The sequence below is a fragment of the Galeopterus variegatus genome, unplaced genomic scaffold (assembly GCF_000696425.1).
Source record: "Galeopterus variegatus unplaced genomic scaffold, G_variegatus-3.0.2 Scaffold15046, whole genome shotgun sequence".
Lineage (NCBI taxonomy): Eukaryota > Metazoa > Chordata > Mammalia > Dermoptera > Cynocephalidae > Galeopterus > Galeopterus variegatus.
The window spans coordinates 8,422-24,554 of NW_007741157.1; the positions used below are offsets into that span (position 1 = coordinate 8,422).

The window sequence follows — 16,133 nt, forward strand, 5'->3', positions numbered from 1 at the left end:
CCCAGTATTTGCACCCTGGAGCCATGAGGGGTCACATATCTTGCAGGGAACTGCAGAATCCACTGCACATGTGTGCCCAGCCCTGTGTTAAACTAAGTCACAGACTAGACTTGGCCGATCTCACCAGCTACTGAGTTTCACATAGAGTACCCGCAAAGGCGCTGGGCCTCTCTTAATGCAGGGCCTGAGCAGCCTCATTCAAGAAACTCAGTCCTTCCAACCGTCCTGGAACTCTCTCCAGGACCCCTTTACAGCGTCAACCGAAATTAAGGCTGTTGAGGCAGAAATAATTTTGTAAAGTTTATTGGGATCCAAATATGAGGATGCACCAGGGAAACATCATCTGATACAGAGTCAGAGAAGTGCTCGGAAGTCTATTATGAATCACAAAGGTCTTATAGACATAAAAAGGCTGAAGAAAGCAGAAACAAAGAACAAAACGCGGATGGGTCATTTCAAAGTTACTTCCCTTGTAAGGAGGGGACAGCGAGACATAAGCACAAGAAAACAACTGATTAGTTAACATCAGGTTACTTCAGGCACTTTTGTGTAAAATAAAAACAGAACTTCTTTATCATACCTACCGAAGATTTAAACTAGCCCGTGTAGGAAATTGGCTGTTATCTCTCTCCAGATGTCCCTGAAGGTCAGACAACAACCTAAGTGCAGTGGAACTTATCAGTGTGACTCCGTTTTGACTTTAAGTCTGGCCTTTTGGGGCCTAGTGCAGGAAGTTAGTCCAAAACGACTGCCCCCAATATTATCAGTTAACAACCGTTTAAGGGTACCTGAGCAGCGGAAAGCGACCAGAAGAACTGAGGGAGCAAGAAAATACATTGCCACGGCAGGACGCACGGGAGCCCTTTTCCGATTGGCTGCGGTTCACCGGATCCCTGCCTGTGATTGGTTGCTTCCTCAGACGCGCTGCCAGCCGGGCTGCGCCCCGCCTGCCGCTCTTTGGCTCGGGTGCAGCGAGCGGGGCCTGGAGTCCTGCGGGTGGCCCGGCCGAGGCCGCCGGGCTTCGGGCTCTGGCACCGGGCAGGGAGTGGGCCGGTAAGTGCTCGCGGGCGGGACCAGCCGCTTCTGACGCTGGGCCACGGGAAGCAGGTGTACGCACTTTCGGTTTCCGCGGCGAAGCGCTCGTCCCGGCAGAGGAGGGAGCGGGGTGGGTAGACAGCTGTGCCCGTTTTGAAGTCAGCGTTCCTGCAAGCTCAGCTCGCCCGGCTCCCTCCCGCCCGCTGCCGGGCCAGGAGGTTACCGTTCCCCACTGCTCCGAACCTCGGAGGTTACTTCCTCCCTCTCTGTCCCCTCCCAACAGGGGTCCATCCTCCGGAGTCCTTCCCAGGCCCCGCCCCCTCCCCAGACTGGCTTCCCACCCTGCCAAAGGCGCAGTGGAAACAACTACAAGTTCGCTTAAGTTTTCTAAAAGTAATTTGTGTAATAAAAAATAAAACAGGCAGTGTTCTTGGAGTTGGGAAAATGATAGTGAACAAAATAGACAATGTCCTTGTCCCATGAAACTTCTGGGATGGGAAGTAAGACCATAAACAAATACATGGCAAATGATGTCAAGAGCAGGATTATGAAGAAGTCTTTTTCTGAGAGAATAGCAGGAACCCAGCCACGTGCAGAAGAATGAATGGATGTGGGGTCTGCAGGAAAGTAGAAGTTTATCCCTTTGCTTGGCTGGACACAGGTGCTGTTTCAAGGGTGAAGGGAGAGAGCTTCCTATTGGGGAGTCAGGGTAGGCTCTGGAGTAGGTTAGTGATTTATCAAAACTAGGTTTAAAGACGCTGGGGCCCACAGTTTGGTAGTGATTGATAGTGGGAGGAGGAATAACAGGAGGCCAGGAGGCCAGTGAGAAGGCATGACCTGCAAGATTTATTGCCCTGCTTCCTCCAGGAAGCCCTACTGGACTACCATAAACCACAATGGTTTCTCTCTCTCTCTTCTTTAATTTATATTATACCTAGAAGCTAGAGAAGTTAAGCAGTTTTCCTAAGATAGAATGGTGGAGCCCCGAGCCAAATATCTGTAAAATGAGAACAATAATGATTTCTACCTAGGGTTGTGAAACATGCCATGGAAAGTGCTTAGAACAGTGCCTGACACATACTGTAAGTGCTCAAGGAGTGCTTGCTATTATTATTAATGTATAATATGTTCTCAATTAGCTAACAAATTATAAAAGCATTTGGGGTTTAGGAACTATTTCCTATGTCTAGCTGGTTTATTCATTCAACAAATATTTATTCAGCAATACCCATATGGCAGGCACTGTTTACGTGCTGAGGATACAGCAGTGACTAAGAACAACATGTTCCTCTCTTGACAACTCCAGCTGTAATGCAAACTTGCCAAATGCATGAATAAATAATGCCAACTGAGCCAAGAGCCTGCCATTGACCTTTCAAGTTGCATACACATATGCGGCCCTGGCAGAGATTTCAGGTTTCATGCTGAGTAGGGACTTGATCAATATGAGTTTGATTATCATCAAATGATCTTTGTTTTTATCTTCTAAAGAGTATTATTTCTTCTCTGCTTCTGAAATACCACTGGAAACTGAGGGGAATGTCATGGCATCTCAATGAATAATAAGTGTGTTATTGCTGGAGAAGTAGACAGGGTTTTACAGGAAAAAGCTTCTGTTTCCCTCATACTTTATACTTTAGTGTGCAACATGAGAAAACAAGTCGAGCATATAGGCAATGGGCCTCTACCTTTTTGCACCTTGATGAATATAATTGTACATGTAAACATGCCAGAGAGTGAGGTGAAACACCACATTTTATGTGACTTTACTCAAGTTCAAGAGAAGCGATGCTGATTTGTAGAGCACGATTGGAGTGGGAAGGGTCTCCCAGAGGAGAATCAGAGATGAGCAAATGATTGAAAACAGAACTCCCAACATCTGCTTGCTTAGGCATCCCCAGATGTCCCTCTCGTGTTGTGAGTAATGTGGCCCTGTCAGAACTTGAGTTGGGAAGGCCAGTGCTTATTAAATAAGGTGATGGAGTTTGGATGTGTTGTCCCCTCCAAAAGTCGTGTGGAAATTTGATCCCCAATGTGGCAGTGTTGGAAACTGATTGAGTCATGGGGGCAGATCCCTCATGAATGGATTAATGCTCTCCCTGGGGGAAGGGGGGGATTAATGAGTGAGTTCTCACTCAATTAGTTCCCACTAGAGCTTGTTGCTTAAAAAGACCCTGGTACCTTCTCTCTCTCGGTTCCTATCTTGCTTCCTCTTGCCATGTGATCTGCTTGTACCCATCAGCTGCCTGCCACTTTCCGCCATATGTAGAAGCAGCCTGAGGCCCATGCCAGATGCAGCTGTCCCAGAATCGTAAGCCAAATAAACCTCTTTTCCTTATAAATTACCCAGTCTCAGGTATTTCTGTTATAGCAACACAAAATGGACTAATACATAAGGTCAGTAATATTTCCAAAGGAAGAATTTTTTTTCAGTCACTGTTTTATTGATCTCGCTCTTCTTCTGTTACCTTTATTCTTATTTGTCTTCCTTTTCTTCTCAGCCTTAACTACTACCTCTTCCTGGTTTTATTCATGTTTTGAGGATTGTGTGAGAAGGAACCATAGATCCTACAGCCTTGGTGGAAGCCATTGTAGAAGAAGTGGCCTGTCCCATCTGCATGACCTTCCTAAAGGAGCCCGTGAGCATTGACTGTGGCCACAGCTTCTGCCACAGCTGTCTGTCTGGACTCTGTAAGGTCCCAGGAGAATCCCAGAGCTGGGGTTATACCTGTCCCCTCTGTCGAGCTCCTTTCCAGCCAAGGAACCTGAGGCCTAATTAGCAGTTGGCTAATGTTGTAGAAAAAGTTCGTCTTCTAGGGCTACATCCAGGAATGGGGCTGAAGGGTGATGTGTGTGAGCTCCATGAGGAATAGCTAAAGATGTTCAGCAAAGAGGATGGCCTGATGATGTGTGAATCCTGCAGCCGGTCCCCAGAGCATGAGGCCCACAGTGTCGTGCCCATGGAGGATGTCGCCTGGGAGTATAAGGTGGGAGTTGGAGACTGACTGCCCCACTCTTTCCCTTGCCCCTCTCTTAGCTATCTCTGTCACCTGCCCCTCACCTGGCTATCTCTGACCACCACCTCCAGAGACTGAGAGCTGATTCCTTTGACTCCTGACACCCACACACCCCAGGGATCTGATAGAGTGAGCTACACCTTTCCTTGTATTCATGACCTTCTTTGATTTTCTTCCTTCCCACTCTCTCCGCACTTTATCTCCAATCCCAACATGGCTTAACACCTAATCCAAAGGTGATTTCAGACTGAGAATTTGAAGGAGACCAGTTTGGTTTTAGCTGGGGTTCTGGATGTCTTGGACGAGTTTGGGTATGAGGCTGATATATATTAGTCAAGATTGTACCTAACCTGCAATCTCTCCCTTATAATGCCACAAATAGTCATTTGACATTGGGTGACACTTTAACTCCTTTATTTTATAGACAAAACTGAGGCTTAGAAATCCGAGTCATGATAATTAACTATAGAGATATGATGGTGGGTGAGTCACTTAGGATTGAGTGAGGTTGTCTAATATAATGTTCTCAGGTCCCTTCTGACTTTAGATTAAGTTAGTTAATTAAAGGAATATCAAAGACTAGGACTCAGGTCTTCTTTGGCCAGTTTTCTTTCTCCTCTTCCAAGTTTTTTTTTTTGGGATAAGTCACCTCTGATGCACCCGCTGGTCCTTTTTCATAGCTACCTTTGTCACCTTCCAGCTTCCACGCCTTTCCTTGCTCTTTCTTCAGATATATGTGCTGATAAATCTTTATCACAACCATTACCCAATGATTCTGTGATCCAATACTGGTCTTAATTCTTTTTCTTGGAGTTGGGATTAAGAGGTAAGAGTATAAGACAGATTCTCTGAATTAGCTTTTTTCCTATATGGGAAGAATTTTTTTTTTATTTTTTAGTTTTTACTAACACATTTTGTTTTGAGAGTATTAGAATGACTTTGGGGAGGTAACTCCCCAAGCCTCAGTTTTCTTACCTATAAAATAGGGATAATACCAGTCTAAAGGGATTCTGAGTATTGCATGCATGTTTAGTGCTTAGGCCATATCTGGCACTTGGTAAATTTTAACAAAATGGTCACTATTAGCAGAATTAAAAGTGTTATCTGCGGGCTAGCTGGTTAGCTCAGTTGGTTACAGCACAGTGTTGATAACACCAGGGTCAAGGATTTGGATCTGTGTACTGGCCAGCTGCCAAAAAATAAAATAAGAAGTAAAAGTGTTATCTGAATACTTTATACTTTCCAGTAGAAATCCCTTTCATTACTACTCTAGAAAAGTACTTTTTGCTTTTAATTTGCATATGGAACACCCAGGGTTCCAGTTAAAATTCATATTCTCATTCAGTAGGTCTAGGGTGAGGCCCAGGAGTCTGCTTTTCTAACAAGCTATCAGGCGATGCTGCAGCTGTTGGCCCACTCAAACCACACTTTGAATAATAAGGTTCTAGGACACCATAGGACAACATGGATGGAAAAGTCCAAGATAGTTTTCTGGAAAGGTTGGCAATGGACCTTTTCTTCTACTTTACAGACATTCAGTGTGGGAGATGAAATGATTCTCAGCTGAGAGAGCCACGTTGGATGTCATCTGGGCAGAATCTGCTCCCGCTGTGGCATTCCCTGTCGTCTCAGCATTTGTTCTGGCCCATTACCTAAAGGACATGGTTTCCCCATCACCTGCCAGTGCTAGGAAGCCTTGTCAGCCCGGGCTGCCTGAGGCAGCCTTATGAGGTTTTTATCTCTTGCAGTGGAAACTCCATGAGGCTCTGGAACACCTGAAGAAAGAGCAAGAAGAAGCCTGGAAGCTGGAAGTTGGTGAGAGGAAACAAACAACCAATTGGAAAGCAGGTTGCCTCCTGGGGAAAAGAGTTTGTGTTGTCCCTGTGTTGTCCTGGAGCTGGCCCATGGTAGCTTCCTCATCTCTGTGAGGCAGAATGTGGGGCTTGAAGTCAGGGAGCCTGGGATCATGATACCAGCTCTTCCTTTGCCAGGTGTATGGCCTTAGGCAGGCCACATAACCTCTCAATTCTAGTTTCTTATGTCTTCATATATAAAAAAAGGAAAAATGTGTGCCTCTCATGTATGTCAGCTCACAGCAGTGTGATTTGTGTAATGCTTAGTAAAGAAGAATTTCTGTTTCACTTTCACTAGTTAGAGCATATTTGCTGAATTCAATTGTTAAAATATTGGAAAATTACCTCCAAAATAAATTTGAGGCCAGTAACTACCAAACTGTCAGAACTTTTGATCGACAGAAGGTGACATTGAACCAATCTAAAACGTTACATTGAACACATATACCAGCAACAATAAACTCCATCTAACAGTGACTGCCTTAGATACTTAATGTAACACATCTGATCATCACTCTGAAAATGGAAGTAGTCTAGAGCAAATGGTACCAAGATAATATCCAGGGCCCTCCTGGCATCAGTAAGAGTGCAAATAGAGACCCTGAAGGACGCAGTGGAGCTATGGGAACAGAAAGGTAGGAAAATTAGTGTCCTTTATCTTTGCCTCTACAGTGTCTGGCAAATAGAGGATGTTTATATGCACCTGCCAATATCCTCAATTTTCATGTTGACTCTGCAGATACAGATGGAAACCCAAAAGCAGAGTATCATGTGGAAATTTGAGAAATATCAATGATTACTAGAGAAAAACCAGCCACCAGGTCGGCAGCTAGAAATAGAGGCAGCTGCTGCTCTGGCCAGCCTAGAGCAGGAGGAGGTGGAGATCATGCAGAAACTGGAGCTGAATCATGGTGAGCTCATTTCAGCAGAGCCTGGTCCTGTACAGAGTGATTGTGGAGCTGGAAGAGAGGTCTCAGAGGCTGGTGCGCTGGATACTGCAGGCAAGTGGCAGGTTTTCCTGGGAACCCTGAGTGAGAGCTGAAGATAGCCTGGGGTTCCAGAAGAGAGAATTACCTGGTTTTCCTTGGGGTCTGGCAGCATTCTAACAGCCAGATTTGGATCCTTTGTGCCCCCAGCTGAAACTTCCTTTCCTAGTTGTGTGGATGACCTGGGCTATTGTAGCCTAATGGGCGGGGGATGGGGGTGCAGTTCTCAGACAGCTCTGGCTTCATTTCTCCTCTGGCCTGAGAGTCTTGAGGTGGAGTCTGAGGTCGGCCAGTGCAGCCAAAACTCAGCTTGCTCTGCCGTCCTCCCACAGGCTTCTCCCTGTGTATCTGCACTTCCTAGTTGTGTGGATGACCTGGGCTATTGTAGCCTAATGGGCGGGGAATGGGGGTGCAGTTCTCAGACAGCTCTGGCTTCATTTCTCCTCTGGCCTGAGAGTCTTGAGGTGGAGTCTGAGGTCGGCCGGTGCAGCCAAAACTCAGCTTGCTCTGCCGTCCTCCCACAGGCTTCTCCCTGTGTATCTGCACGATTTCTCTCCAGCCTTGGTATCTGTCTTCCTTTCCTTAGAGAAACCCCTGTCCTAGAGTTGGATGTGTGTCTGATCCCTCTCGAGAACAGCACATACTCATGTGCTACATGTTTTTTCTCTTTTCAGGGCATTCAGGAAGTCTTAAACAGGTAAGTTCACATCCTTGGAACCTCTAGGCAGCCCTGTAAGGGACAGGGAGGAAGGAACATAGAGCCAGGACCTACAGAAAAGCAGGAGCTGATCCACCATCTTCTCCCTCCTACATTGTATTGGCTAAAGATGTTTTGTTGATCTTTCCTTTTTCTTCTTTGTACTTGATCAAATTCATTTCAGGTATTACCAGTAAGATTTCAGGAAAAGTTATAAAATATGTGGTTTCAAAATATTTCCTAAGTAGGAAAAAGACTGCCTAGTGGCTCCACACATGCTGCCTTTCTCCTTGTGGTACACTCCTTCCTCTCCCAGGGTCAAATGCACATCTAACATCCCACAGCACGGGGATGTGAGTGTTCTCATCGCTGTACCACAAATAGTTTGAGGCTCAGCCAAACAATCATCAAGTCTCTGCTTTGCTTGGAAGGGGCACCTCACTGACTGCCCCTGGCCAAGCTCTTTTTCCCTGTACTAAGAAAAGGCCCATGCGGCAGAGCCAGGGCAGCTGGCCCCATGGCTCACTCTCCTCTACCAGGAGCAAGGCTTGGAGCCTGAAGCAGCCAGAGCCAGTCTCTCTGGAACTGAAGACAGATTGTCGTGTGCTGGGGCTAAGTGCGATCCTAAAGACGTATACAGGTAATGGATGTTTGGGAAGATGGTGATAGGCAATGGGAGGGATGAGACCCCTTCCAGATAAATAAAATGGTTCAGTGCCCTCTGGATGCTCCATCTAGCCTGATCCCCACCCATCACTGAGAACTCTGTGGCTGTATTTATCACCTATCCCCCCAGCTCCATATCAGTGTTTCCAACCATGATCTTTTCCCCTAGCTGATGTGCACCTTGATCCAGACACTGCTTACTCTCGCCTCATCGTGTCCAAGGACAGAAAATGTGTGCACTATGGAGACACTGAGTAGAAACTGCCTGACAATCCTGAGAGATTTTACCGCTACAATGTTGTCCTGGGCAGCCAGTGCATTTCCTCAAGCTGGCACTACTGGGAGGTAGAGGTGGGAGACAGGTCTGAATGGGGCCTGGGAGTGTATAAGGAAAACAGACTGGAAGGAGGTGGTCTTTTTATCCCCCCACTATGGATTCTGCGTGATCAGACTGAGGAAGGGAAATGAGTACTGGGCAGGCAGCAATGAATACTCCCTGCTGTCCTTGCCAGTCCCTCCACGCAGGGTGGGAGTCTTCCTGGATTATGAGGCCCATGACATCTCCTTCTACAATGTGACTAACAATGGCTCCCGCATTTTCACATTCTCCCACTATCTCTTCCCTGGGCACCTCCTGCTATTTTAGTCCTTGCTACAGCATCAGAGCCAACAATGCTGCTCCTCTGGCCATATGATCCCTGGATGGGGAGGACTAAAGGATATACTGTCCTAACCAGAGGCCTTGCAATTTGGCCTGGCCCACAGGGGTCTAGGAGGACTCTGCCACTGAATCTAGGGAATCCTCTGCCTAATCTAGTGGTCTCTTGCTACTAGGCCAAAGTCTGTCACTAAACCACTCATGTAAAAAGCAGAAGCCCAATCACATGAGCATTGCACCCCATGAGGGACAGGGCTGCTGGTGAGGATCAGAGCAGTTCTGAGATAACTCGTTGGTGTAAAGATCAGGACTTTGTCCCTTCTGTAATTCATACCCCTTTTCCCTTGTATTTGACACCATAATCAAGTCAGTGAGGATGATGAAGTGGATATAGTCTTCAAGAAAGCCTTTAAATTGAGTTCACTAACAAGCCAAAAAAATACTGTCCATATGTAGAGCTGGTTGCTGTGCTGAGACCCATCACAGGATGCTTCACCTGAAGTTTGAGGCTACTAAACCATCTATATTTGACGCTAGCTCTCTGACCTGCTGACTAGAGAAATGTGAGGCAGCAAAGAATACAGGACTTGCCAGATCAACCCACAGCTGTCCCCTCTCTGAGCATGAGTGGGCAAATCACTGTCTCTCAGACTCTAAGGAGACCTATGTCCTGATCCTGTCTTTTTCTCTAAGTGACAGGATCAGAAAATCTGTGAGCCTTAGTTTTTATTTTCACTTTTTGGATGAAGAAACTGAGATGGCCTTAATGAAGCAAGTTATGTCTCACATGGCTGTTGAAGATAACAAGATTCTAAAAATTATAAAGCAGTTTTCATGTTCAAATGAAACAAGGTTGGAAAACTCACTTCTCAGGCCACATGTCTGCATATTACACTTGGGCTTGAAATATCTCACGTGTTTGAAAGGTTTTAAATGTCCTCATTGGAAACATGGGTATAATTTGGCATAAAACTGTATATTCTCCTACCTCATAGGGTTGTTTTAAGATCCCAGATTCATCCCATACTTTTGTTCCTTTCTCAGGACAGAGGAAGGCAAACCATGGACTTTGTATGTGGTTACCTTCCCATCACACGTTACAGCCATTGTCTTTATGGCAGAGCGTTTGATTGCTAGGGCCTCTCCTGAATGTCTGGAGCCCTTTAGACAGAAAGGTGCCCATGCTGGTAGCAAACTGGGCCACTGTAGTATATCGTGCACCTTATTATATGTGTTTGGGTTAAATGGGGACTGTGACTTCAGGGTGGAGAATGAAGTTGATAAAAAGAAATAAAGTAAAACGAGTGAGCAGAAAGGAAGGCTCATCCAGCAGCTGGTTGGTCTAAACTCTGGATCTTTTGACATCACCAAGGGAATCTTCATGGTTCGGATAACTACAGAATATTCTCCCTGACTTTCTCTTCTCTGAATCTATGACAGAAGGAGGAATAGGAGAGGAAGAGGTAGGGAGAAAGAATAGGAGGCATGAAAAGCCAGTTTGGGAGCCACATATTATAACAAAAGGGATCTAAGACAATAAGTGTGGATATTGACCTTAGAGTGATTGTTTGTGAGAGGAAAAGTTATACAAAAGTAATTCACTAGGGAGAAAGAATAGGAGGCATGAAAAGCCAGTTTGGGAGCCACATATTATAACAAAAGGGATCTAAGACAATAAATGTGGATATTGACCTTAGAGTGATTGTTTGTGAGAGGAAAAGTTATACAAAAGTAATTCACTACAAGTTTTAAGAGTGATGTGGGAGTGATTGTGGCTGGAAACAGCAAGGCAGTCATGTAAGAATTATTGGCTCTGCTCATTGCAAGGGGCTGCAATATGTACAACATTACATGTTGCCAACATGATACTATGCATGACATTTCATGTCACCATTACATGTTGCCACCATGATACATGTCATCATGATCAGATTTTTCTCTGATGTAGTTTAAGCTCGAAGGTAGTGATTGTTGGGTTAGGATTGGGCAGCAAAATAGATACTAGTTTAGGTAAAGGCAGAAGCAAAGTAGCTCCCAATTGGCTCTAATAAGGAATATTAAAAATTGTCATTCTCCTTTAAGTGGATTGTCTGTTCACATATAAAGGAGGTAAAACATTCCAAAATAGAGAAATAAACTCATTCTGCCCACGTTGCTTCCAAATTACTGCTTGAGAATTAAAGAATGGGAGACGTTTTCATCAGCTGCTTGGAGGGGAATGAATTGGTGAGTCAGAAGTCCTGGCAAAGGGTTGAGCTGACCTGTATTAGAAAGACCATGTGTCTGCATGTGTGGACTCCCTGGGGTATAGATTGAGAAACAGGTCCTTAGGAAGCACTTCCAGTTATGTCTGTGGACATGTAGCAGAAGAGGGTAGGGGGCAAATCAATGTTCTTTTACAATGGTCTTATTAGGACAACTCGTCGAAGTTTCCTAGAAAATGACAATTAGATGATAAATTCATTCAAACCTAGAATGAATTAAGGAATGAAATGGCCTCATCTGTAATGTACTGTATTTGGTTTGTTTGTTTGTTTGTTTGTTTGTTTGTTTGTTTGTTTGTTTGTTACATTTATAAGCTGATTTGGGTGCTATGATTACTTGTTAGAAGAATTACAAAGTTAAACAGTGTCACATTATTTCTTTCATACTGTCTTATTTTTAAGACCAGGCAAGAAGATTGAAGTCCTTAAGTACATGAAACCCTTTTCTGTAGGGTAGTTGCTTACACTTCCCTTCTAAGAACCACATGAAGACAAGGATCTTCTTTGCCTGGTTCACCATTGTAGCCCCAGTCTAGTTCTGTGTGTGTGTTAAATATTTTAAGTGAGAGAACGTTCATTCATATGCCTACAATCAAAACAAAAATAAGTTCTTCCTGCCTCAAAGGGGCAACAAAAACGGGATGATAATTATACTCCTGTTCAAAAACTGATTTAGTGGGTAATTATGTTTTTACTGTGACTTTCAGAAGTGGTCCAGAAAGGGAGGAGACAGGTAGCCACACTGAGGGTAGAGTGCACTGCTCCCTGTGATGCCTAGTGCAGCCAACGTGGCATGCTCATTCACTGTGAGAAAGGAACAAGCTTGGCCCAGCTTTGTTTTACTAGCCGAGAAACTGAGGGATGCAATACCTGAGCCTTGAGGGGGAAGGCTGCTAAAAGGGTAAAATGCTTGAGTCCTGCAAAAGGAGGAGACAGAGGGGCAAATCCTTGGGTTAAAAACTCCCCACAGGGAATCCAGTTTCCTTTTTTCAAGCAAAATTGGTTGTAATCTCTTAAAATCCAAACATTGAAGGCCTACTGTGGGTCCCAGGCACTATTTAAATGAGCACACGTTGCTTCATGTGATAGGGCGGGGGCCGCGTCTGAATGTATTGTGAGAAGCACAGGATTTTCTGTTTGGGGATAGCTGTGATAAGGAACCAGTATACTTTGAGAAGTATGTGGTTGAATAAATATTTGAGTACCAACAGTGGGGTCCCAGCCAGTTTCAGGTAATACCAACAAGAATTAAACACAAAGCTTGTGGGGCAGGCTTTCCCAATGGAAATGCCTGAGAAGAAATTTGTTCTGGGTGGAGGCAGGATTGTACCTATGTTGCTTTACATCGAATTCTTTAAAACATCAAATTCTTTAAGGCATCTAATATTCTTCAATTTAATGGACATGGTTGTTTATGAAGAAAGAACCATGTGACTTTTAAAATGAAAATTTTATCAGATATGTTTAACCACCTTATGATTATGGTTTTTTTTTTTTTTTTTTTTTTTTTTTTTTTGGGGAGTTGCAAGGGAAAGAGCGTTTCTATTTACTGTTCTTTGGGAGCTTGGTGCATCATTCTTAGATTTTTAAGCAGCTGATTCCTACTCTGCTGGTATTCAAAAATAGAATACATTCTTGGTAGGTAAACTAGTCCAATATTAGCAAAAGGTATGGATGCTAAGTTGTTAAGCAGTAGGTCTATTTGGAAGAGTCATCCATCACATAAGTACTGATCTACACAGAACTGCAGTTTCAACAGTGCCTAGAACTACCCTTTAAAGTTATGGAATTAGAAATGTATTGAGTATAATTTTAAGTACATACAGTAGTTAAATGTTGTGTTGTGTGCTTTCCATTCATTATTTCATTTAATCTTCAATACCCTCTATAAATTAACATTGTTTTCCCTATCAGTAGAAAGGAAATGTTAAGGCTCAGGTATAATAATCTGCTGTCAACACGGTTTTTCTTTGTACACTATTAAGAAATTGTCTTTTATTAAGATTTTTAAATGTACCAGAGTGAAATATATGGATCTATTACATATAAGTTTTTTTGTTTTACCATATACCAGTTACTCAGTTTAAGACTTTCTGAAAGAGAAAAATAAAACAAAAATCATGTAAGTATTCAGGGACCTGGAGAAGGGTAATGACATTTTGACTTCTTCATCTGTATTGTTCTCTATTAGCATATTCATCCTAGAGCATACCTCCTGAGAGATCCCCACCAGAGGAAAGACCTGTGTGATGTCTGACGCCTTTCTTCTGCATTTTACCATTTGAGTTACACAGAGCAGGACTAGGGAGAAACAAGAAAGATGTCCGAAACCAAACTCATATTGACTTAGCTTTTGCGGCTTGAAAACAAAAAGCTGATAATTAGTACACTAACTCTGACTAGCTTAACAGTAGGGGATAAATTAAGGGGATGTAGAGGTATCTTACGGAACTTAATAATGGATGTATTTGGGTGTCCAAAGTGAATTGGAACCAGAGAACAAGAGATTCATTCTCTTCATCTGATATTGCCAATTGGCTTCTCTTGCTGTGGACTAAATTTCTCTAAGTTCATTTGTTGGAAAATGGCTACCGTCACTGATCCCAAGTTTAAATCTTCTCAGATAAACTGGAATTCATTGTGTCTGTTCTCTGTGTGAATACATGACCCAAGTTAAGTGTATTCATCAGTGGGCCAGAGGATAGGATCATATACTAACAGCTTCTTCTATATAATCACATAAGGGAAGGAACAATTCCAAAAAAAAAAATCAGCCAGAAGTGATTGTGGGTTGGTGGGTACCAAATAGTTGGTTTCTTCAGCAGAGAGACCGATAGGATACTAGATTAGAAATATGGGTCAGAAGCAAAACAAAGAAAAATCACAAATATATATTCTCTGCCAAAACTTTTCTCTGATTCAGAAATTACTTTATTGAAACCATTAAAAAAGTGGTCAGAAAATAAGAATCATTTCATTCACTTTCTTGCTAGAAATTGAAAAGTTACACATGGATACAATGTATGGCTTCCTCTTAGAATTACTATAGCACCATGTAAAACAATCCAGCTCCAAAACTCTCTAAATTATCCTTAAGTTGGATGGAATGCTCAAGGTCTGAACAAATTTTGTGTTCTTGAATCCCAATAGGAGTAGTCAAAGAGGCAACGCATTATCAAACTCCAGATTCTCTCCCGCATTTGTTTGGTCCTCATGCCATAGATGATGGGGTTTAGGGTGGGTGGGATGACCAGGTACAAATCAGCTAACAGCACTTGGGTGTGCAGGGGCACTATGTCCTGCCCTACCCAGGCTACATAGATCGATGCCATCCCAGGTAGATAGAACAGAGCCATAACCCCCACGTGGGAGCCACAGGTGCTTAATGCTTTCAACTGAGCATTCTTTGAAGAGAGACCAAATACTGCCCTGAGAATCAAGATATAGGAGGCAGCAATGAAGGCCACATCAGAGCCCACAATAATGAAGGAACAAATCAGACTGTAGAGACTGCTAGGCATGGGGTCGGCACATGCTAACTTGGCCACTGCTATGTGCTCACAGTAGGAATGGAGGACCACATGGGAGCCACAGAAAGGCAGATGACTCAGCATCCAACTCAGTGGAGTCATGAATATGACAGCTCTGATGGCGATGGTCACACACATTCCCAGCATCACTTGAGGTGTCAGAATTCTCTTGTAGTGTAGGGGCTTGCAGATGGCTACATAGCGGTCAAAAGCCATGGCCAGCAGCAGCCCTGTCTCCACAGCTGTGGCTGCATGGACAAAATACATCTGAGTGAAACACCCATTAAAACTGATGGAGCTGCCTCCTGAGCAGAAGGTGCTCACCATCTTGGGTACCACAGAGGAGGCCATAACAATGTCCATGGCAGCCAGAACACACAGGAAACAATACATGGGCTCTTGCAGAGTGGCATCCACCCAAACTACAGTCATGATGAGGGTGTTTCCTAACAGGGCTATGGTGTACACGGCACTCAGTGAGATAGCCAGCCAAGGATGTGAAGACTGCAAACCTGGAATACCCACAAGGAAGAAGGTGGCAGGGGGTTCCATTGTGTGGTTGTAGGGTAGCCCCAGCATCACAGGTGAGACTGCTTTCCTGTTAATGCATAAAGTGATGTAAGAAAAGGATTCAGTCTTGTAAGATTTGCTCCTTTCTGTGGTGTTGGGGAAGCCTGGGGATATTCTCAGCATGGTGGTATTCTCAGTATCAGAAAACTTGGATCTGATAGTTATCCTGTCTACCTTCCTCCTCAAAATTCTTTGCCATATTAGTTTCTATTTATCAATCAAGGATCTATTCATGGGTTACCACCTTTGTGAATTCTCTGCTTTCTTGCCTCCCACATTTCATGCCCAGACTATGTTAGGTACCTTTCTTGAGAGGTTTCTAGGAATGTCCCATACTGAGTTGTGAGAAACTAAATTGACAATTCCAGTACTCTGCCCATGACATCAGCGTATGCACTAAAATGCTTGTCTCTTAAGTGTGTGATCCACATCTGTAGTGCACAAGTACACTAAAAGAAGGTATGTATACTCTTTATTGTAAACAAGGGCTGGCTCGTTAACTCAGTTGGTTAAAGTACAGTGTCGGTAACATCAAGGATTTGGATCCCTGTACTAGCCAGCCACAAAGAAACAAGCAAACAACAACAAAAAGTATATATATATAAATATATATGTATATGGTAAACAGTTAACACAGAATGAATGATAATTCAGAGGAAAGGATTTGCCTATTATCTCTGTATGCATAGTTACTAATACTTAATAATTGTTGAATGAAACAAGGAATTTCTTGAAGTCAAACATGTCACATATTGTATCTTCAGTATAGTGCCTAAACAAAACATGAATGTAAGCAACCTTGTGATTGAAGAAATATATTAATGGGTTTGGGAAAATAAGGTCATTAGAAAACAAAA

At 43.6% G+C, this 16,133-nt stretch overlaps 1 protein-coding gene and 2 pseudogenes across 1 annotated transcript; 2 read left to right on the plus strand and 1 right to left on the minus strand.

Annotated features, from left to right (window-relative positions):
• The first annotated feature begins 919 nt into the window (after positions 1-919).
• On the plus strand, positions 920-3,908 carry LOC103582140 (annotated as a pseudogene).
• LOC103582141 lies at positions 3,781-8,900 on the plus strand (annotated as a pseudogene).
• Positions 8,901-14,286: 5,386 nt separating this feature from the next.
• Positions 14,287-15,352, minus strand: LOC103582142 (olfactory receptor 52I1-like). Its single transcript, XM_008563819.1, has one exon. The coding sequence runs from the start codon at positions 15,283-15,285 to the stop codon at positions 14,287-14,289; it is 999 nt and encodes a 332-aa protein (XP_008562041.1). The 5' UTR covers positions 15,286-15,352.
• Between the last annotated feature and the right edge of the window lie 781 nt (positions 15,353-16,133).